The sequence below is a fragment of the Oncorhynchus mykiss genome, chromosome 28, assembly GCF_013265735.2.
Source record: "Oncorhynchus mykiss isolate Arlee chromosome 28, USDA_OmykA_1.1, whole genome shotgun sequence".
Classification (NCBI taxonomy): domain Eukaryota; kingdom Metazoa; phylum Chordata; class Actinopteri; order Salmoniformes; family Salmonidae; genus Oncorhynchus; species Oncorhynchus mykiss.
This window is the reverse complement of record NC_048592.1, coordinates 8,387,501-8,408,819: the sequence shown is the minus strand read 5'-3', so window position 1 is coordinate 8,408,819 and position 21,319 is coordinate 8,387,501. Positions and strand designations below refer to the sequence as shown.

The 21,319-nt window shown below is 45.9% G+C and overlaps 1 protein-coding gene across 2 annotated transcripts; it reads right to left on the bottom strand.

The window, feature by feature from the left end:
- Window positions 1-27: 27 nt before the first annotated feature.
- Window positions 28-17,766, bottom strand: LOC110508450 (integrin alpha-6). Of its 2 annotated transcripts, XM_036966066.1 has the most exons (25): window positions 17,328-17,766; window positions 8,879-9,006; window positions 8,676-8,755; window positions 8,297-8,558; window positions 7,668-7,799; window positions 6,861-7,074; window positions 6,431-6,624; window positions 6,107-6,329; window positions 5,894-5,983; window positions 5,744-5,805; window positions 5,451-5,620; window positions 5,072-5,209; window positions 4,863-4,978; window positions 4,619-4,778; window positions 4,428-4,511; window positions 4,270-4,349; window positions 4,103-4,180; window positions 3,853-3,955; window positions 3,561-3,737; window positions 3,316-3,417; window positions 3,108-3,218; window positions 2,353-2,451; window positions 2,142-2,267; window positions 1,936-2,035; window positions 28-1,179 (listed from the first exon to the last, which is right to left on the bottom strand). In XM_036966066.1, the coding sequence occupies exons 1-24, from the start codon at window positions 17,507-17,509 to the stop codon at window positions 1,961-1,963; spliced, it is 3,186 nt and encodes a 1,061-aa protein (XP_036821961.1). In that variant the 5' UTR covers window positions 17,510-17,766; the 3' UTR covers window positions 28-1,179; window positions 1,936-1,960. The 2 variants fall into 2 exon arrangements, with proteins under 2 accessions (XP_036821961.1, XP_036821960.1); XM_036966065.1 differs by lacking the exon at window positions 1,936-2,035.
- Window positions 17,767-21,319: the final 3,553 nt, after the last annotated feature.

Here is a 21,319-nt window from a genome sequence, read left to right as displayed (position 1 = left end):
TAATAAAAGTAACAAAAAAGATGGATGTGAATTTGTACAGGATGTAAAAACATTTATTTAGCAAATCACGGCAATTTTTCACACTTTTACTTTACATTGTCAAAAGCTGTCACTGGACAAATCCTCCACGTTAAGTCATTATATGGGCCCTGTTAAAATACTTCAAATGCAGAATTTCTTCACTTCCTTGAAAATGAACACTGATTTAACGTGACCGATTAGAAGAGCCACAATATGTCGTTTCCCCACTCACTCACTCCGCTTCACTGGTCCATCTCAACAATCGAATACTTAAACGTTCACAACGTTCTCTCTGAGCAGTTATGGATGGTGACGTTAGTACATGGATATAAATAATACAGAAAGATTGAATGGGAAAGCTGTTGATTAGCTGCTGCTATAACCTGACGAAAAATGGCCCCAGTTAAACATGCGAAATGTGTCTAACTGTCCTTACACCCAAATGGCTTTGAGATGATTTGTGATTTGAGGCATCCATCCTTCCATATCTTGGAGAAGAAAAAAAAAACTCCTGAAAAATGATTTGGCCAGTGGAGTACTTTGTAGGTAACATTCTCCTCATACAATAAATACACATTCTTCAAAATATACAAAACATATAAAACACTCTAGCCCGTTCCGTAAGTGTACATTTACAAAACAATGTCCAGAGCTTTGAAAGAGAGACAGCTGGGATTCTTGACCCAAAATGTTAAAGAACACACAGAAATCTTCTCTTTCTGTCCAGTGATCAACATGGATGTCACTATCAAGATAAAATTCAATCAGACAAGGTACTACTTAATTGATCCCCAAAAAGGGACAATTTGATGAAGTGTTACTTCACCTTATCTAACCTGCTGCTGTACTGTATCGTCGTCATCTGTCCTTAAAGTACACAAATAAAGCTTTTCTACAAATAGTTTTTTTTTTTCCTACATTTTTTTTGTTGTTGTCCACACTGTGGCGCGGGGGCCTTGGAATCGTCAGATCAATGTCTGTGGTAACAGGAGCTCCAGTGTTCCACCATTGTTAAGAGTAACTCTCGTTCTCACTCCAGCTCGTGATCCAGGCTTTCTTTTCCAGGCTTCCCAGTTGGTCTTTCTCCTCCTTTTGTATCCGCACCGCACTGTAACTGGGAACGCTGTCGTCGTACTTGGAGCGTCTGAAAAACCCACACTGTTGGCGGCAACAGACACACACACAAAAAAAAACAGCACATAGAAAATCAGTAACGAGCAGTTTGGAGCCTCTCAACAACATGAAAGGAATAGCTCACCCTCACATCAAACTATGAAAAGTCTTAAACAATGTTTGATTTTGGGGTGTGCTATCCCTTTAAGGGCAGAGATGTGAGTGAGGCTCTTGAACAGTAGGAGGCGATACAGAGCCATCGGTGGTCCGACATGCAGAAAAGCTGTGATGTAGCAACGCCCATATAAACCAAGGCTGAGAGAGAACCACTTCAGAGCCTTCAGACAGGAAGTGCTTGAAGTTCCAATGGCGACCACAGAAGCAGAAACCAGAGACGGAGAGAGATGAAGACGGCAAGGACCAACCCAAAAGGTCTTTGGAGCGATAGGAGAACAGTTCATATACATTGGCATAATGATTTTTCAACCAAAGTAAGCATTCATCCCACATGGCCATGCGTGTAAACTGTCCATAACTCAACAACAACAACAGTTCGAAAGAAGGCCATTTCCAAGCAGAAACTAGAAGTGTTTTTCTACAGCAACCTGTCAGCGGAGCCCTGTAACATTCCGTTCCATCCTCGTCATAGCCATTGCATTTGATTTCGTAGCTCTGAGCCCCTTTACTTTGCTCGTTCATTAGCGAAAGCGTTTCCCCCCTCCAGCGATAGTTAGTCTGCCACTGTCTCCGTCCCATCCTTTGTGCCCCCGGGCATGTATAGGTGGGTATAGATGTGTTTACCCCAGAGACAGCGTCTCGCCCTCTTTTACGCGTCAGAAGATGTCAATCTCTCTTTGTCAGAGGGTGGCACATCCTCTTTCTTTTTCCCGAAGAAACCACACTAAAGAGAAGCAATTGCATTAGTGTGTGTGTGTGTGTATGTGTGTGTGTATTCATACTGTATATACTGTAAACAGTGACATTTATCCGGGCTCTTCTAGTCTTACCTTCCACAGCAGGAAGACCAGCAGGCCGAGCAGCAGCAGCCCTAACAAGATGGCTACCAGGATGATCCACCATGGGAGTCCTCCGTACTGAGCCACACGACGCTCTGGGAACACCGTCACTCTCACCTGAGAAAAGACAACATCAACAGAAAGTCAGCAGAAAGGGAAATGTGGGTTTTTGTGTGTTCGAAATGTGAAACTGGCCAAGTACCTGTGTCTCTGCGTTCTTTAGGACCATGTTTTTGGCTGCTCCGTCCACTCTGAGAGAGGCTTTCACTATCACGTCCAGATAGTTCAGCTTGGAGTACTCCTGTTGGGAATCACAGAGGGAGGTGAGAGTGGACAGGAACACACGGTGCAGTCAAATAGCAGAGGGAGGTGCAGTCAAATAGCAGAGGGAGGTGCAGTCAAATAGCAGAGGGAGGTGAACGTGGACAGGAACACGAGGTGCAGTCAAATAGCAGAGGGAGGTGAGCGTGGACAGGAACACGAGGTGCAGTCAAATAGCAGAGGGAGGTGCAGTCAAATAGCAGAGGGAGGTGAGCGTGGACAGGAACACGAGGTGCAGTCAAATAGCAGAGGGAGGTGCAGTCAAATAGCAGAGGGAGGTGCAGTCAAATAGCAGAGGGAGGTGAGCGTGGACAGGAACACGAGGTGCAGTCAAATAGCAGAGGGAGGTGAGCGTGGACAGGAACACGAGGTGCAGTCAAATAGCAGAGGGAGGTGCAGTCAAATAGCAGAGGGAGGTGAGCGTGGACAGGAACACACGGTGCAGTCAAATAGCAGAGGGAGGTGCAGTCAAATAGCAGAGGGAGGTGCAGTCAAATAGCAGAGGGAGGTGCAGTCAAATAGCAGAGGGAGGTGCAGTCAAATAGCAGAGGGAGGTGCAGTCAAATAGCAGAGGGAGGTGCAGTCAAATAGCAGAGGGAAGTGCGGTCAAATAGCAGAGAGAGGTGCGTGTCTTACCTCCAGGAATGTGCTGTTCCAGAGGCGAGATCTGAGCAGGATGACTCCATTACTGTCCAGGCCCTGAAGAGGGCAGCGAATCTCCACACACTTTGCCCCGTCCTCACACGACTGTAACACACACACACACACACACTTTACAGTAGAGCTCGTATACAACTAATACCACATTTAAACGTTGAGCTACTGGGAGAGAAGGTTGTGTTACCAAAGTAGTGTATTTCCTCTTGTCAGTCAGCCGTGCGATGGTTCCCTCCTGAGATTTGTCTGTCTCCACTACGGCTCGTCTTCTCCGGGTGCTGCTCGGCTCCTAAACAGAGTGTGACAGAAGATCACTCGGAACAAACATTCCCTTGGTGAGAACAACAGAGGGTCTGGGACCGTCAGTTTGTTTGCTTTGGGACCAGAAAGGTCCAAGGAGATTGGAGTTTGACCACTGCAGTGTTTCCTAACCTCTTTGACGGCGAGTGAGTTGATCTCTCTCTCAGGGGAGCAGGTGATCTGTTCCAGACCCCTGGAGTCGATCTTCATGAGGTACAGGAGCCACTTCCCCTCCACCGTCTCCTTTGGCCAATTGACGATCAGGGCGGCGCTGCCGTATGTCTTCAGGGGCTTCCCCAGGTTAATCACCTGTCAATCAAATAGCAGTCAAAGGTCAGGTGAGTTCAGTTTATAGTGAAATACAAATGCACCCGTTTGATAATGATGTCATTATTCCGGAAAAGAAGCAAACGAATAGGCTTACCCTGAACTCGTACTCGATGGGGCTGCCGATGTCTCCTTCGGAATGCATGGCGCTCTCACCTTTGACCTCTCCAGTAAAGTAGACCTGGGAGGGCTTGGCCACTCTGGGAAAACAAGAAACACAATGTGAACACAAACATTGTCATGCTCACGCTCCGATGCTGGGCGGTGCGACAACACATTTGGTTCCCACGTGTAAAAGCACATGAAAGCACATCAAAGTAAGCAACTGGCAAATCATATCGTTGTACCCTGTGAGGGACAGCAGCAGCTCGATCACCACTTTGGCCTTGGCCTTGACTCTGGCCACGTTTTGCTGGTCACTCGTTCTGAAAGGTCAGAGGTCAAATCAGCACCGTTGGTCAAATGTAGCCGTGCAGTATCTCATCGCAGAGGGAGGCGGGCAGCGTATACTCACGTCTCCAGCTTCAGGTCAATCTCCAGCTCTGTGGTGTTCAGAGAGATGCCTGCTGTGCTCAGGATGATGTAGAAGGTCGCCTAAAACACACAGACGGATACGTCAGCGGGCGCACGCCCTTTTATCTGGTGATGGTGATCGGCCTCGGCGTCTCTCACCTCTGAGCCTCGCTTGAAGGGGTTCCCCAGCTCACAGTCTGCCTGAGAGCCGTTCGTATTGGTCACACAGATCACCTGCTTGTCCTGCAATCGACAAAACAGCCAGTCACAACTCGGTAACCGGTCTGAAGAACGGAAGAGGGGAAGGAGCGAGAGAGGGCGTGTGACAGAAGAGGAGAGGTGTCACTTACCGCGTTGGGTGCAGAGCGGGAGGCAGAGTAGGAGAGCGAGGGGGGGAAGGAGGCAACCAACGCCGCCTCATGGGCATCATCTCCATTCTGGTTGGTCACCGTGATCTCCAGGGCGATGTCCTTCTGGTCGCTAAGGGAGACTACCGGCACCCCATCCTCCCTGCAAGGACACCGGCAGATTATGTCAGCGTTGATTCCACTCACCCAGGTGTTGGTTAGTGACAGGTTAATGTGTTCTACTCACACAGGTAGTGGATGGAAGACGTCCTTGTTGGGCTCTCTGTAGCAGAAGCGATGCTGGAGCTGTACGTTGCTCTGACACACATTATCACTGCCACAGCCCTCCTTCAGGAAGCTCACCTACACACACAGGGAACAGCATGCCGATCAGACAGACTCACACTAGACCAGAGGGAACGGGCTTTAGAGCAGGCCATGGTTGTTATTGGTCACCTCAGCGCGGGCCGTGATAGGCTCGTTGGAGTCGAGGATGGGCGGGAGTTCTGGGAGCGCTCTTCTTTTCCTTTTGGAGTTCTTTATCTCCACGGTAACGTCGACGGGGATTCCCCTGAGCTTGTCCTTAATGTTCTCCTGTAGGTGACAGACACAGAGTACAGATAAGAGATACGTGGTATATCACTGGTATTTTCACTGGTATATCACTGGTATATCACTGGCAAAGGATAGAGGAGACTGATTCTTGTCCATATTTTACCCGCAAGGTTGGTGAAAGACCGTCTTGAGATATCGATCTCTTCCTTCCCCTCTTGCTACCCGTTCCTCTTTCTTACTGTTAGCAGTGTCACGAGTCGTGCGAGTTGGGATCTAGTACCTGTAGTGTGAGTCTGGCGGTGACACACTCCTTCTTGCCCTGCCCACTGAGGATGAGAACACCGGTGGACTGGTAGTCGTTGACGTCGCTGGAACGCGTGGAGAAGGTCACTCTGGGAGGGAGACCCTGCTTCCGACGCTCCGCCTCCGCCTCAAAGGAGTACGCCACCGCTGAGGAGGGGAGAGAGAACGAGAGAGAGCGGTAGAGAAAGAGAGGGACAGTTACCATTGCATACTGGTCTAAGGCCTAAAAAGCTGACTGAAGAAATCATAACACAGAAGGTGTTGTCTTACTCAGTCTGGGGCTGTAGGATTTTGGGTTGGCGGTGTAGGAGAAGCAGGCCTCTACCTCCAAGCTGGAAACACATCAAGTAATTTGTATTTATGAATATGGCTTAAATGGTTTCTCATTGTCCATATTCTGCAGATAAACAGCACACTCACCAGATGCTGTTGCCACAGTTTTTCTTAGTCAGATCGATCTCCTTTGGGGTTGTCTTGACAACCTTCTGGATGCTAATGACCGGCCGAGTCCTGGAGTGACGTCAAAGGTTTAAAGGTCACGAAAGTGGCCCCAAAAAAGAAGGTATTAACAAATGGAATGTAGAAATGTACAAACAAAACATTATGGGCTAGATGACTGATTGCCATGGTTACCTGTAGACGAACACAGAGTCGGAGAGAGATCCTACGGCCAGGTCAGGGTACGAGTTCCTGTCCAAGTCCATGTTACCAGCTAGAGAATAACCAAACAACTTTGTCTCCGATGGCACCCCTGACAACACCTGCGCCGGTTTGATGTTGATGCCCTGAGCTGAGCCGTGGTAGATGAACACCTTCCCTGACCCACTGTCATAATAGGGTGCTCCCACAGCGATGTCTGGCAGAGAGAGAGAGTCAGGATTACACACCGTCTACACACACACACACACACACACAAAGGCAAAGACAGATTTATCAACACACACACGCGCCCCTTACCCTGATAGCCGTCCAGGTTGAGATCTCCCAGGTTTTCTACGGCCAGTCCAAACATGGAGTCCCGAGGTCCGTCTATCCTGGTGGGCGTGACCTTACTCCAGTCTCCGCCCTTGTTAACGTAGACATAAATGGCTCCGCCTACCTCCCCGTCCTTCTCAAAAAACTGCGGGGCTCCCACCACGATGTCCTCCCACCTAGAGCCAGAGAGACCGAGAGGGAGCAAGAAATGACTCGGAGGAAGCAGAGAGAGATCATCTCAGCACGGAACTAGTCGCCTCAACTCCAAGATCATCCGAGAGGCTCGAGCCAAATGACATCCTCCCACGTGGAGAGAAACTGCTTATGACGGGAAGGTGGACATGGGAAGGGCAGTGTATAGATTTGCCTCGCTGACGATCGGGAGAAAGAACGAGAGACAAGCGAGACGTACCCGTCGCCGGTCAGATCCACCACAGCGAGGTCGTAGCCGAACGACGAGGCCAGCCCTTCCCCTTCCAGGATGTGCTCTGGTGACAACATGGTGGACGCTTCGGTCTCCTTCTTTAGCAACACCACTGCCCCGCTGTGATTGGCTCTCGGGGCACCGGCGACCACGGTCAGCTGACCCTTCTTAGTGATGGCCTTCCCCGAGTCCAGAGAGAAGCCTGATAGGAGAGACACATTTAATCAATCAATCAATGAATGAGTCAGTGTACACCGACTCATTCCCAAAACATTCCCAAAACATGAATGATCTCATCCATATGCCGCACTCGGGCCAAAGCTAGATGTTGTACAGATTCACTGTTCTCTCTATCATGTGGACATGTTCAAGCCCAGTTGGTTGGAGGTTGAGGTGATTTATAGATCACCTCGACGTCATTGTAAATAAGAACGTGTTCTCAACTGACTTGTCTAGTTAAATAAGGTTCAATAAAAATATATATTTTTTAATCAACATAACACCCAGCTCAGGCTGATCCTCATGACGAGCACAATGTTTCACCGCCCATGATGATAACTAGTGCACAGAGTCATTTGATTGGTTATGGAGAGCATGATGTCATCGCGCAGGAAGTCATACAAACCTAAGTAGCTATTGGCCCGTTACGTCGGTCTCCATAGCAATCTGAGGAGGAAGTGACTTGTACGCAAACTGTTTCAACACTGGAGCTGGACACGGTGGTGGTGAAGAGCACACCTGGACCCACAGAGAAGAGGGCGAGAGAGAGGAACGAAAGAGTTTAGATGTACCTACCCAAGTAACTGTTAGCGGGCACGGGGACCAGGTCTGGGTCTAACCGGTTCTCGTCGCCCACCTCATAGGGCCCGTCGTCATAGAAGCCCATCTCCAACAGAGTGTTGTTCTTCTGCTCTACTCTCACCACCCCTGGAGGGATGGGGGGGGGGTGAGGGAAGTGAAGGGGAACATGGAGATGATAAGCCGAGGAGAAACATCTCAACACAAGCAAATAATGAATGGAAAAACAGTCACTTAAAAACATGAAACATCATGAGCTGAATTTTTTTGGGGGGGGAAAGTTATGTACATGACCTTAATCTAAAAAAAAAAATGTTTTATCAGTGTGGTTTTGCTACCACTAGAGGTCACAGCGGTTCATAGATTCGAGCATCAGCTGACAAAAGAAGAAGGGGCCATGTAGACTGGGCTAATCTAATCTACCTAACCCTGACCCTAACCCTAACCCTAACCCTAACCCTAACCCTGGCCTAACCCTGACCTCTATCCCAACCCTGAGCTCTATCCCCTGAGCCGGACCTCATAGATCTGAAAGGATGAGATAGGTGTAAGCAACATGGTCCATCTACCCCTCTGGTAGGCCTTTCCCGTATTATCAGGCATACACACTCCCGCTCTCCACCCACCTTTCCAGTTGTACGCTCCAGGGGCACCAAATACCAGGTAGTGGTAGTCCCTAGTGAAGGTGGCAGACAGACCCTGTTGGCATGAACCAAACCTCTCATGGCCGCGTGCCCGCCCCTCACAGAACCTCCAGTTCCCTCCGTCCTCATCAGACTCGGTACCGATGGTCAGGTCCTGGCTCAGCACGTAACACCGCCCTGTGATGTCACGAGACTCCTGGGCTGTGTTCACAAACAGACGCCGCTGGTAGCGGTGGGCACACGTCTGGAGGGGGAGGGAGGGGGAGAGAGAGAGAGAGAGATTGGTTAACAGAGCTGTCTATCAGGTCAATAATTTAACCCACTCATGTACACACGCACACACGCACGCACACACACTTACCACAATCTTTCCTCCCGGCCCCTGGCTGTTTACTGTTACACCCATCCATTGGTTCTCCTTACTCTCGGTGTTCACGTCCTCTGCACACACAGAAATCATCAAATCCTGATCAACTGCTGAATATCTAGTGATTGCCTTATAAGGACTTGTGTGGACAGACGACGACCGAAAATGTGTGTGCGTGTGTTTAGAGGTGAGCTCACCATCGTTGTCGAACTGCACTCGGCTACAGCTGGAGGAAGTGGAAGCGGTGTCGCAGTTGTAGAGTCCTCCTGTGATCTTTGCCTTCTGACCTCTCAGAGCTTTGGCCCTTGGAGCACCAACCAGCAACCTGTAACACGCACCACAAGGTCATCTTTGAATACAGGAAACACAGACACACACAGACAGCAATATTACAACATGACTGGTACACACATTACTCCCTGTCCATGTCCGATCCACATTTTACAAAGCGGTCATCATTCAAACCACCACCATACACCCATTATTATAAGAGGAAGCTACAGTCGGTGAGTAGATCAGGGCCAATGTGGAGTCCTACACTTTGACACCTGCGATAATCTTAACCAGCCTGTCAGCAGCCCTCGGCACTCCCCCCTCACTTTCCCCCTGAGTCACACAGCATCTCCCTTTCAACAGAGAACATCAGAGAGTGTCTCACACACACACACACATGCACGCACTCAATCAAACTGCTGTTCCCATGATCTGCCCCCTCCCTCCCCAGCACCCCTCAGACAAAGAGCGCTTTCATGATTGGACAGAACTGCGACTCAGCGATAACATTCATCCACAAAGGGTGGGCACACACACAAGAAAAAGTGGAATGGAGACACACACATGCACACTCAAGAGTGGACACACACACACACTCCAGGGAGGGGCCACACTCACTGGATGTCTTTATGGAACCACAGACAAGAGGGGCTCTTAGAGAGGGGTCACAGCCACCACACCCCAGTACCCACGATGCATTACTCAAGGTTTCCCACAGCAGCATATCGAAGTTCCCCATCACTGAGGCTGTGTGTGTGTGTGTGTGTGTGTGTGTGTTCTTGATGACAATCGTCAGTCATGAAATGAACTGAAGCTTTGTAAGGAGTTCAATGCATAGAAATGCTTAATGCCTTGTCGTACAAATCACATGGTTTTAGCGCAGGCCTGTTTTACCTTGTATCTATTTATAAACCTTGCTGTGATTTTGGGATAGGCCATTTGTCATGTTCATGGATTTCAGTTTGCATTGATTGCTATGTGGGTCTCAATGCACTTGAACTTGACCTTGAAAAACTCTCATTCAAGGGTCTTTCATCAAAAGGTTAAAAAAAGCCATACTAGATTGATTTCTATGGTGTAAGTACTCGATTAGATTAAGAAAACCCCACCTGTTTTGAACACAACTCGTATTCATACCTACGTGGGTGAACAGAGGTGTGTTTGGGGTCAAGGGGCCTTTAATGTGGTTAACTCATTAAGAGCGAGAAAGAAAGAGATAGGAGAGAGATCACTCTGCTTGAACAGAGCTATGCTCAATCATGAGGCATCAAAGCCAAAGGAACTGAATAATATTAAGAAATGCTATAGATGGAAGGAAAATAGTGTGGAAATCTACCAAAAAACAATTTGGCAAAAACAAATTCAATCCCTTCTTGACCATTTCCTGGACAAAAGGTTTCATTGTAATAGTGAAGGTATAAACTTAGAAAACAGTAGAAAATCTAAACAGTATATTTGACCTCTCAGCTTCCCTAACAAATAAAAACATTTCAAGCAGACAACCTAAAAAAAAATAACAACAATGACAAATGGTTTAATGAAGAATGCAAAGAAAGAATGCAAAAACCTAAGAAACCTGTCTAACCAAAAACATAGAGACCCAGAAAACCTGTGTCTATGCCTTCAGTATGGTGAATCACTAAAACAATACAGAAATACACTACGGAAAAAGAAGGAACAGCAGGTCAGAAATCTGCTCAATGTAATTGAAGAATCCATAGAATCGAACTACTTCTGGGAAAATTGGAAAACACTAGACAAACAACATGAAGAGTTATCTATCCAAAACGGAAATCTATGGATAAACCACTTCTCCAATCCTTTTTGGCTCTATAACAAAAAACAAACAGCAAAAACATATACATGACCAAATACAAATCTTATAATCAACTATTAAAGACTCCTGTCTTTACGTTTTCTACCAGAACCCACTGGACTCTCCAATTACATTGAATTAATAACTACATGACAAAATACAAACCCTCCAACCCAAAAAAGGCCTGTAGTGTTGACGGTATCCTCAATGAAATGATCATAAATACAGACCACATACTCCAATTGGCTATACTTAAACTCGTTAACATCCTCCTCAGCTCTGGCAACTTCCCCAATATGTGGAACGAAGGACTGACGTTGAGGGCATGTCCTGCTAAACCTTGCTAATGCTTTTGTACGAAAACACCCGTCTTTAAAGCCTAGGCATTGGGCTTGAGCTAGTTTCTTTAACAAACTCATATAAGTTGGAAAAGTGTGCGTGCACATTAATAAGAGGCCTGCTATAACTGCTCTGTGTGTGTAGCATGACACCATGATGTCTGGTCTCTCAGCCAAGAGCTGACAGAAACTCACTGGTTCCTCTTAAGTTGACTGGGGACAAAACATTTTTGTTGATGATCTACTTCACTTGCTCGTACACATATGTTTCCCATGCCAATAAAGCCCCTCGAATTGAATTTGAATTGAGACAGGAAAAAGAGAGCGGGAGAGAGTCATGTGGGTGCTGACTCCTCTGGGCCTCAGTGCAGATTTCCCAGAGTGGAGAGAACATGTGGAGGGAGGGGGAGAATAGAAGGGTGTGAGTGAAAATAAATGAATGGAATCGTGCCCAGGTAATTAAACGACTGCTCCAACACTGATCTGAGAACAATGAGCTTCCTTCGTGTTGCCCCCTGCTACACATACACTAACAGGAAGTGAGGAGAATAGGCGGAAGGAAGAGGCATCCCCTTAGCCACGCCCACACGGTAGTTTGGTAAACCCTGTGGTTCCTTGGGTTCAGACTACACTCAAGGTACAAGTTGCCACTTAACCACAGGTCTAGGATCACATTACCCTCCTCAAAATCCTACCCTAAAACATTAGGGGATGAGAAAAGAGCTGACCCTGCATCAGTGGTTAGGAACAACTTGGACCTACTCCTCAGACTGCGCTGCGCGGCACATCATGGTTTATAACTACACAGATAAATTACCCAGGTATACACAGTGGCTGCAGTAAAAGTATATAAATGTTTGAATGTTTGAATTGTACGTGGTCTCAATTGTTAATTGATGTCTGGGCAATGTAACGCATGCGAGGCCCATTACCCAGTAGCCTGCCACTGGTAGTAAAACAGGGAGTGTGTGAGAGGGAGACAGGGAGTGTGAAGAGAGGGAGTGTGTATTGTTCTACTGATAATGGCTAATGACACAGCTGCCTCTCCAAATCATTCACCACATGTACAGGAAGTAGAGAATAAAATCCACAGGAAGGACAAAGATAAACATTCAGTGTGTGTGTGCGCACGCGTGCGCGTTAGGTTAAGGTTTCGGGGTAGGGTTTGGAAAAATAGGACTTTTTAATGCTTCAAACATTTTTACTCCCCAAAAAATAAAGCTGTGTGTGTGTATGAACAAACAACACAGCAAAGGGAAACAGTAGAAACCGCCATTCTCTCTCTCTCTATTCACAAACACACAATGAGGCCAAACAGCCAACAGCCGAAAGAAACAGAGAAACACCAAATCGAGGAACTATATGCACCACCACATCTTGTTACCAAGCAACTGTGGATCAACATCAGTGAAACTTTCAGAACATTTCAGTTCTAAATGGATCCCAGAACATTTGACAGAACCCTAATGAATTCCAGAACTCTTGACATTTTAACGCCAAGTTCTCTATGCTCCTTGCCAGGACTGATATGAACCCAGGGTTGTGTTAATGAGAGTACGCCGTAACAAAGCGCTTTGTGCTTCTTATTGGACAAGTTCAGGTAGTCCCTCCCTGTTCCAGTCCGTTTTCTTCCATTTGGTACCTAGTACCAGGTCGGTGTGGGAGACAGACAGCGTGGCTTGAGTAACTGACCGACTGTGTGTATTTGGTGCCCAGCTGTAAAAGGTGATTTATGCTGTCAGCATTCCTCCAGACATCCCTCCACCACTCCTCAGCTTTGATGTTGGCTAACTTGAGCTAACCTGGATCAGCCTGCAGGCAGGAGAGAACGGGCAGACAAAGAGGTGTGTTTGGGGGAGAGGTGTGTGTGTGTGTGCGCGTGCACGTGATCATTTTTTCACATGCTGTACATGTAACGTAGTCCAACAATAGCAATAAAATATTGCATACACTTAGCACTTTTTTTCCCAGGATTCTGAACAAACCTTTGAACTCTAACCCTAACCTTCCCACTAAAATCAATCTCCTATCTATCCAGGATCTGAGAGATCAAAGATCTGTCGCACATAGGAACCTCACAGCTCTACACCCTAGACATCTGTCTATAGAACATGCTGGAATGGATTCTCTCTCTCTCTCTCTCTCCCACACGCCCGTTGTACCTCTCCCATACACTTTCACTAAGACGCTCTCTCTACTTCTACCTCAGTCTCTTTGTCACAGCCTTCCCTCCTTCCCTCCTCTCTCGTTCTCTCTGTGACACTTTAAAACGTTCTCACACACAGAGAGAGTGTGTTGTGCAGTTGTGACCGACTTTGGGACCTAATCCACATGCACACAACCCCTTGCTCTTCAGCGTGTACGTGAGACACACAGACACACCTGACCCCACCCCCCACAGACCCGTGCCAAACAGATCCCTCCATTGCCTGCAGGTATCAACAAAACAAAAAAACGTGCACACAAAACACACACACCTGTGAGGCACGGGCTCAGTTTGGCGGAACGGGAGCAACCTTTCAGGCGTGGCACAGACGTATGACTCACCTTTCACACACACACACTCTAGATTCCCCGGAAACACCTCCCAGACAGCACAGACAGTCTGGAATCCTGATCTACTGAGGTAGGCAGGTAAGAAGTGTAGCCTCTGGCAGCATTACATACTGTGTATATCATGATGACGTATGGCTGCCAAGTTTAGTGTCCTGTACACTGAAGAATCCACTCGCCCAAGGTCAGTCAACGGTTACCATTGTGGATTTCAACTCCTGCAGTTCAGTGTGTGCACGTCTGTGTGCGTGTGTGTGTGCGTGCATGCGTGCCTGTGTACACAGTATGTGTGAGTTTGCGCGTGCGTACAGTTTGTTACCAACAATGTGCCAACTCACGCGGAAACAGTTACAAAAGACCAGGAAGGCCTCATAGCTTCTAATACACAGACTGCACTGCATCAGTCACCACTTTAACACCACAACCACACACACACACACACACACACACACACACACACACACACACACACCTCACTGCTGAATAGGCACACACATACTCTGTGACGCTGTACAGATGCGCCCACACACACACACAAAACACACTATCACTTGGCTGTTCATGCATACACTGATGTCTAAGGCCAGCATTTTGCCCATAATTTAGGTTAGGATTTGGGGACGTATGACTCAGACCTGCTGATTCAGTGTTAATGAGAGACATGTCCTGAGGGCATATGGAACAGAAATAGGCTTTTAGAGTCTGTGTTCCTGAAAGGTACAGTGGATTCGGAAAGTACTCAGACTCCTTGACTTTTTCCCACATTTTGTTAGGTTACAGGCTTATTTTCCCTCCTCAATCTACATGCAATTCCCCATAATGACAAAGCAAAAACAGCTTTTTAGAAATGTTTGCAAATGTATAAAAATAAAAACTGAAACATAACATTTATATAAGTATTCAGACCCTTTATTCAGTACTTTGTTGAAGAACCGTTGGCAGCGATTACAGCATCAAGTCTTCTTGGGTATGACACTACAAGCTTGGCACACCTGTATTTGGGGAGGTTCTCCCATTCTTCTTTGCAGATCCTCTCAAGCTCTGTCAGGTTGGATGGGGAGCGTCGCTGCACAGCTATTTTCAGGTCTCTCCAGAGATGTTTGATTGGGTTCAAGACCGGGCTCTGGCTGGGTCAGTCAAAGACATTCAGAGACTTGTCCCGAAGCCACTCCTGCGTTGTCTTGGCTGTGTGCTTAGAGTCGTTGTCCTGCTGGAAAGTGAACCTTCACCCTAATCTGAGGTCCTGAGCGCTCTGGAGCAAGTTCTCGTCAAGGGTCTCTCTGTACTTTGCTCCGTTCATCTTTCACTCGATCCTGACTAGTCTCGCACTCCCTGCTGCTGAAAAACATCCCCACAGCATGATAGTGCCACCACCATTCTTCACTGTTGGGATGGTGCCAGGTTTCTTCCAGACTTCACACTTTCTTGTTTCTCATGGTGCCTTTTGGCAAACTCCAAGCGGGCTATCATGTGCCTTTAACTGAGGAGTGGCTTCCGTCTGGCCACTCTACCATAAAGGCCCGATTGGTGGAGTGCTGCAGAGATGGTTGTTCTTCTGGAAGGTTCTCCCAACTCCACAGAGGAACTCTGGAGCTCTGTCAGAGTGACCATCGGGTTCTTGGTCACCTCCCTGACCAAGGCCCTTCTCCCCCGATTGCTCAGTTTGGCCGGGCGGCCAGCTCTAGGGAGAGTCTTGGTGGTTCCAAACTTCTTCCATTAAAGATTGATTGAGGCCACTGGGTTCTTGGGGACCTTCAATGCTTCAGAAAATGTTTGGTACCCTTCCCCAGATCTGTGCCTCGACACAATCCTGTCTCGGAGCTCTACGGACAATTCCTTTGACCTCATGGCTTGGTTTTTGCTCCGACATGCACTGTCAAATGTGGGACCTGATGTAGACAGGTGTGTGGCTTTCTAAATCATGTCCAATCAATTGCATTTACCACAGGATGATCAATGGAAACAGGATGCACCTGAGCTCAATTTTGAGTCTCATAGCAAATACTTATGAATAGTTATGGAAATAAAAATCTGAAAACCTGTTCTCGCTTTGTTATTATAGGGTATTGTGTGTAGATTGATGAGGGGGAAAAACATTTTCTAATCCATTTTAGAATAAGGCTGTAATGTAACAAAATGTGGAAAAAGTCAAGGGTTCTGAATACTTTCCTAAAACACTGTACATGGATTCAATTCAAAATCCATTTTTGATCCCTGTATAAACATCTGTCAGGTTTTCTACATGAGAGAACTCATTGAGGGAATCTCAGGGTATGAAACCTCAACTTTAATCTGAACTAGAACGTGTTTCTTTCTGTCTCTACCGCCTGACTGTTCACAGGGCTGACGACCACGTGCCTCTAAAATAGACACAGACGAAAACTGGTACATCAAATTGCGTGTGTGTTCAGACAAGTTCAGGTCAGAACTAAGAAGGCCCATTACAGAAAGTTACAGACCTAAGACTCTATAATGACTTCAACCCATTACATTCAACACCTTGTTTAAAAGGGTAGAATCTATTCTAAACACAAATCCATTCCAATGACTCGTCGTCCATAACAACAGGTCTAGAATAAGTATAGTCATTGAGCACATGATGTATAGAATGGGGTCTGGGGTGCAGACAGCTGATCCTAAGTCAGTAGTTAACCAGAGTGTTGAGGGCAGATGAGGGATAGCCCTGCTGTGCTACAAGGAGCAGGGTGAAATTAGGCAGGAGATTAATGGTAAGACTACAGAAGGGTGTCACTTCTATTTCCCATGGTAGACAGCACATTGTTGGGGGGGTGCTGTCACTTGGCCAAAAGCAGTTATCTTCGAGGTCAACTACACTGTCTGGAAATGTTACGGCTCAGCTGGTTTGAGGTTAAAGACAATGATGTACAGTATATGGCTCTACTGCCTAGTTAAATAAAAGGTAAAATAATAAATAAATAAAATGTTTTTAAATATTTGCTTTTACACCATCTAACGCTACTGCGACCCTGACTAACACAATGGCACAGTCCCTGCAGCTTGCCACGCCCATAGCCTAGGGACAAGGCTAACTTTTACAGTATTTGACCCAAGCGACAATGACATTCACCATCTACAGTATAGGCTGGCTTTACTCTACTTTGAGGACACACGGCATAAGGTGCACATGACATGAGTGCTGCAAATAATAATAGGATGCTGAGAACCATAAATACAATTATCCTAACAAGATCTGTGCCCAAGTGAAAATTCCCCCAAAGGTCTATTTCTACCCGGAGCTAGTATACATCTATAGAGCAGAGTAAGTGGTTTGGAATCATGAGACTTTTTTGTGTGTTGCCAAATTCATGACCTATTCATGACATTGGAGCCGCGCACGGACAGGAACGAGCCTGCAAAGGGCAGCAAAAGCTGTAAAACTCACCCATAATTAACCCGTTACAAAAACATGCCGATCTGAAACGTTAACGAAATGTCAAGACCAAAACAACCAGAAATCGGAGTTAATTAACTAGTGAAAATGATTCCCGAATGAAGGGAACAATGATGTTGAGACGATAAACTTTTGCGATGAACCTGCGAGCCTTTGAAGTAATAACACTAGGCTACAGTAGCAACAACCTGTTAGCGGTTAACTCCGCAACTTAAACGGAAAAATAAATACAAATAAAAAATAAGGAGACTTACATTCTTTTATCCAACGGATTTAATTGCCAATGCATAGCCAGAGAGAAGCCGAAAAGGCTCCCGGGCTCTCCTTTCTTTTCAATGACGTTTTCTGTGTCCAGGTTGAAAGCCGATAAGTGCGTCCATTCCAGGTGAAGGAGAAGCGAAAGATATGAGATACATTGTATAAATCTCAACCCCATCGCGGCGAAAATGGTTTAATTCTGTGTGACTGAAAACGAACACCGTTATTTGTCCCGGTAACGCAGCCTGTTTGTTCCAGGGTATGGAACTCACGAACGAGTGAAGTGATGTCTGACTTTATGCTGGCTCTCTCGGGCTTTGGGTGGGATGTTGCACACTTGAAGCTCGAAACGCGCCCCTCCTACATCCCCACTTTCCCTCCCTCCCTATCTGTTCTCTTACCTCAGGTGTTGAGCAACATACAGAAGAAGCAAGTCTACTTTCAACTATAGAAAAAAGCTATACACTTGTAGTTGGGGAGTGGTTTACACAATTGTTACCCAGAGGAAAATGGAGGAGGGTCATGCTTTGAACATTTCAGCCAGGGGGAGGGTTTAGTATTTGTATAGGCCTAGGCTATACAAAGAGCAATTATAGGAGACATACAGGATTGAACCAGGGTCTGTAGTGACACCTCTAGCACTGAGATGCAGTGCCTTAGACTGCTGAGCCACTCGGGAGCTCCATTACACTTTGTAATGGTAGGGCTATTCCAATCACAAGCCCTGTCCTGCCCTACTCTTGCTTATGTAAACCCTTTTGTGCTGCCTGACCAATGGCGGTGGTAAGGTGGTACTTCAGGAGGTGAGTTGAAGGCTTCTTCCTTAAAATAGTGTTTTATTTGTCCTGTATGTTGGGAGAGAGTGAAGAGAAGGAGCACCGGTAGTAAGCTTGATACTGCAATAATGGATTTGAATGAAAACAATATGTTTTTTTGTCGGCCAAAACGAAGCTATTTATAAAAGTTATTGATAATAAGCCATATTCAAGTCATTTACATAACTCACATTACTATAGAGCAGCAGCCACGGAGATGGACAGCTCATTGGTGCTGAAAGTAGGCTAATTCGAGAAGGCCTAATTAATATAAACAGTCTTCATTTGATTTTGACTTGAGGCTATTTACAACAAGAGGGCTTTGTTTTGGAGCCTATTTCTTCCTTTTCAAAAAAATAAGAGGTAGACTTACCTGTTTGACAGACTAAATGATAGCCTACCATCCATAGACTGTCAGCCAACTCCATCAGTCACCATGCACTCCCTAAATATCTCAGTGTCAGGGAATGGCTTGGTGTGTTAAGTTATAACCAGCAGGGCTCGAATTGAGAGGGTATGTTAGGGAATTGTGTTTTTTGTTAAAGAAAATGGCTAAAAGCATTGTTAGCTTAAGATTTTGAAACAAAATTGACGGACCTGATTATATAAAGCGATCTATAATAACGCTTTAGTCTGCAATGCTTTATGCTAGAAACAAGCTGTAAAATTCCGGGGAAAGACGTGGCTCTGATGCATATGGGATATATTTGGTTTGTCACTATAGCATTCAGAGGCTTCAGAGACTTTACATGGTAATTCTGTCACTTTTTAATTGAGGTTCAACATTTCAACAAGCTTTAATTTGATTGGTTTTTATTTAACCTTTATTTAACTAGGCAAGTCAGTTAAGAACACATTCTTATTTACAATGACGGCCTACCATAAGGCCTCCTGCGGGGACGGGGGCTGGGATTAAAAAAAGAGAGACCTAAAGACAACAACATAGCAAGACAGCAACACAGGACAACACAGAAGCAACACAACATGACAACATGGTAGCAGCACAAAACATGGTACAAACATTATTGGGCACAGACAACAGCACAAAGGCCAAGAAGGTTGAGACAACAATACATCACACAAAGCAGCCACAACTGTCAGTAAGAGTGTCCATGATTGAGTTTTTGAATGAAGAGATTGAGATAAAAGACAACACAGTAACTCCAAATGAGTCAGGAGCGAGCCACCTAGCCTAAGAAGGAACAAAAATGAATGATTTAGGCTATATTATTATTATTTCAAGGCTATAGCCTGCCATTTAAAAAATACATTGTGAATCATTTGTGACACGCTACAGGCTGGCAGGAGCTCTCAGCATTTCAACAACACTTCAATAACAGCACTTTAACGACATGCCTATACATTTCGCATTTAGGGTGTATAAAATAACATTTTCAAATAATAATTTATTGGAATTCAACAATATTGAAATGGAAAATGCCTTATTAGACTATACAGTCCTTCAGTGCCTTTGAATTCACTTTTAGAAACACGAGTTCGGCCAGCCTGTGGTTTGAGGATCATGCGGTGAGCTACAGTGCCTTGCGAAAGTATTCGGCCCCCTTGAACTTTGCGACCTTTTGCCACATTTCAGGCTTCAAACATAAAGATATAAAACTGTATTTTGTTGTGAAGAATCAACAACAAGTGGGACACAATCATGAAGTGGAACGACATTTATTGGATATTTCAAACTTTTTTAACAAATCAAAAACTGAAAAATTGGGCAGCCCCTTTACTTTCAGTGCAGCAAACTCTCTCCAGAAGTTCAGTGAGGATCTCTGAATGATCCAATGTTGACCTAAATGACTAATGATGATAAATACAATCCACCTGTGTGTAATCAAGTCTCCTTATAAATGCACCTGCACTGTGATAGTCTCAGAGGTCCGTTAAAAGCGCAGAGAGCATCATGAAGAACAAGGAACACACCAGGCAGGTCCGAGATACTGTTGTGAAGAAGTTTAAAGCCGGATTTGGATACAAAAAGATTTCCCAAGCTTTAAACATCCCAAGAAGCACTGTGCAAGCGATAATATTGAAATGGAAGGAGTATCAGACCACTGCAAATCTACCAAGACCTGGCCGTCCCTCTAAACTTTCAGCTCATACAAGGAGAAGACTGATCAGAGATGCAGCCAAGAGGCCCATGATCACTCTGGATGAACTGCAGAGATCTACAGCTGAGGTGGGAGACTCTGTCCATAGGACAACAATCAGTCGTATATTGCACAAATCTGGCCTTTATGGAAGAGAGGCAAGAAGAAGTGTACGCTAGCCAAGGTGGCCAGGTGCACGGTGTTTCCTCCGGCGCATTGGTGCGGCTGGCTTCCGGGTTGGATGTGCGCTGTGAAGCAGCGGCTTGGTTGGTTGTGTATCGGAGGACGCATGACTTTCAACCTTCGTCTCTCCCGAGCCCGTACGGGAGTTGTAGTGTTGAGACAAGTTAGTAGCTACTACACAATTGGATACTACGAAATTGGGAGACACACCTGGGAGACACACCAAACATGTGGAAGAAGGTGCTCTGGTCAGATGAAACCAAAATTGAATTTTTTGGCAACAATGCAAAAGCAACACAGCTGAACACACTGTCAAACATGGTGGTGGCAGCATCATGCTTTTCTTCAGCAGGGACAGTGGTGGTGGATGGTTAAAATTGATGGGAAGATGGATGGAGCCAAATACAGGACCATTCTGGAAGAAAACCTGATGGAGTCTGCAAAAGACCTGAGACTGGGACGGAGATTTGTCTTCCAACAAGACAATGATCCAAAACATATCCAGGTGTTAGAATGGCCAAGTCAAAGTCCAGACCTGAATCCAATCGAGAATCTGTGGAAAGAACTGAAAACTGCTGTTCACAAATGCTCTCCATCCAACCTCACTGAGCTCGAGCTGTTTTGCAAGGAGGAATGGGAAAAAATGTCAGTCTCTCGATGTGCAAAACTGATAGAAACATACCCCAAGCGACTTACAGCTGTAATCGCAGCAAAAGGTGGCGCTACAAAGTATTAACTTAAGGGGGCTGAATAATTTTGCACGCCCAATTTTTCAGTTTTTGATTTGTTAAAAAAGTTTGAAATATCCAATAAATGTCGTTCCACTTCATGATTGTGTCCCACTTGTTGTTGATTCTTCACAAAAAAATACAGTTTTATATCTTTATGTTT

Bases quoted from the DNA above. Each gene is read 5' to 3' on its own strand.
- LOC110508450 (XM_036966065.1), bottom strand. From the start codon at position 17,509: ATGGGGTTGAGATTTATACAATGTATCTCATATCTTTCGCTTCTCCTT. The intron at 8,756-8,878 runs GTGAGCTCACCT...CTGTGTGTGCAG, and splicing joins AGTGCAGTTCGACAACGATG to AGGACGTGAACACCGAGAGT. The intron at 4,350-4,427 runs GTGAGAGACGCC...TGTGTGTTTTAG, and splicing joins CCTTCAAGCGAGGCTCAGAG to GCGACCTTCTACATCATCCT.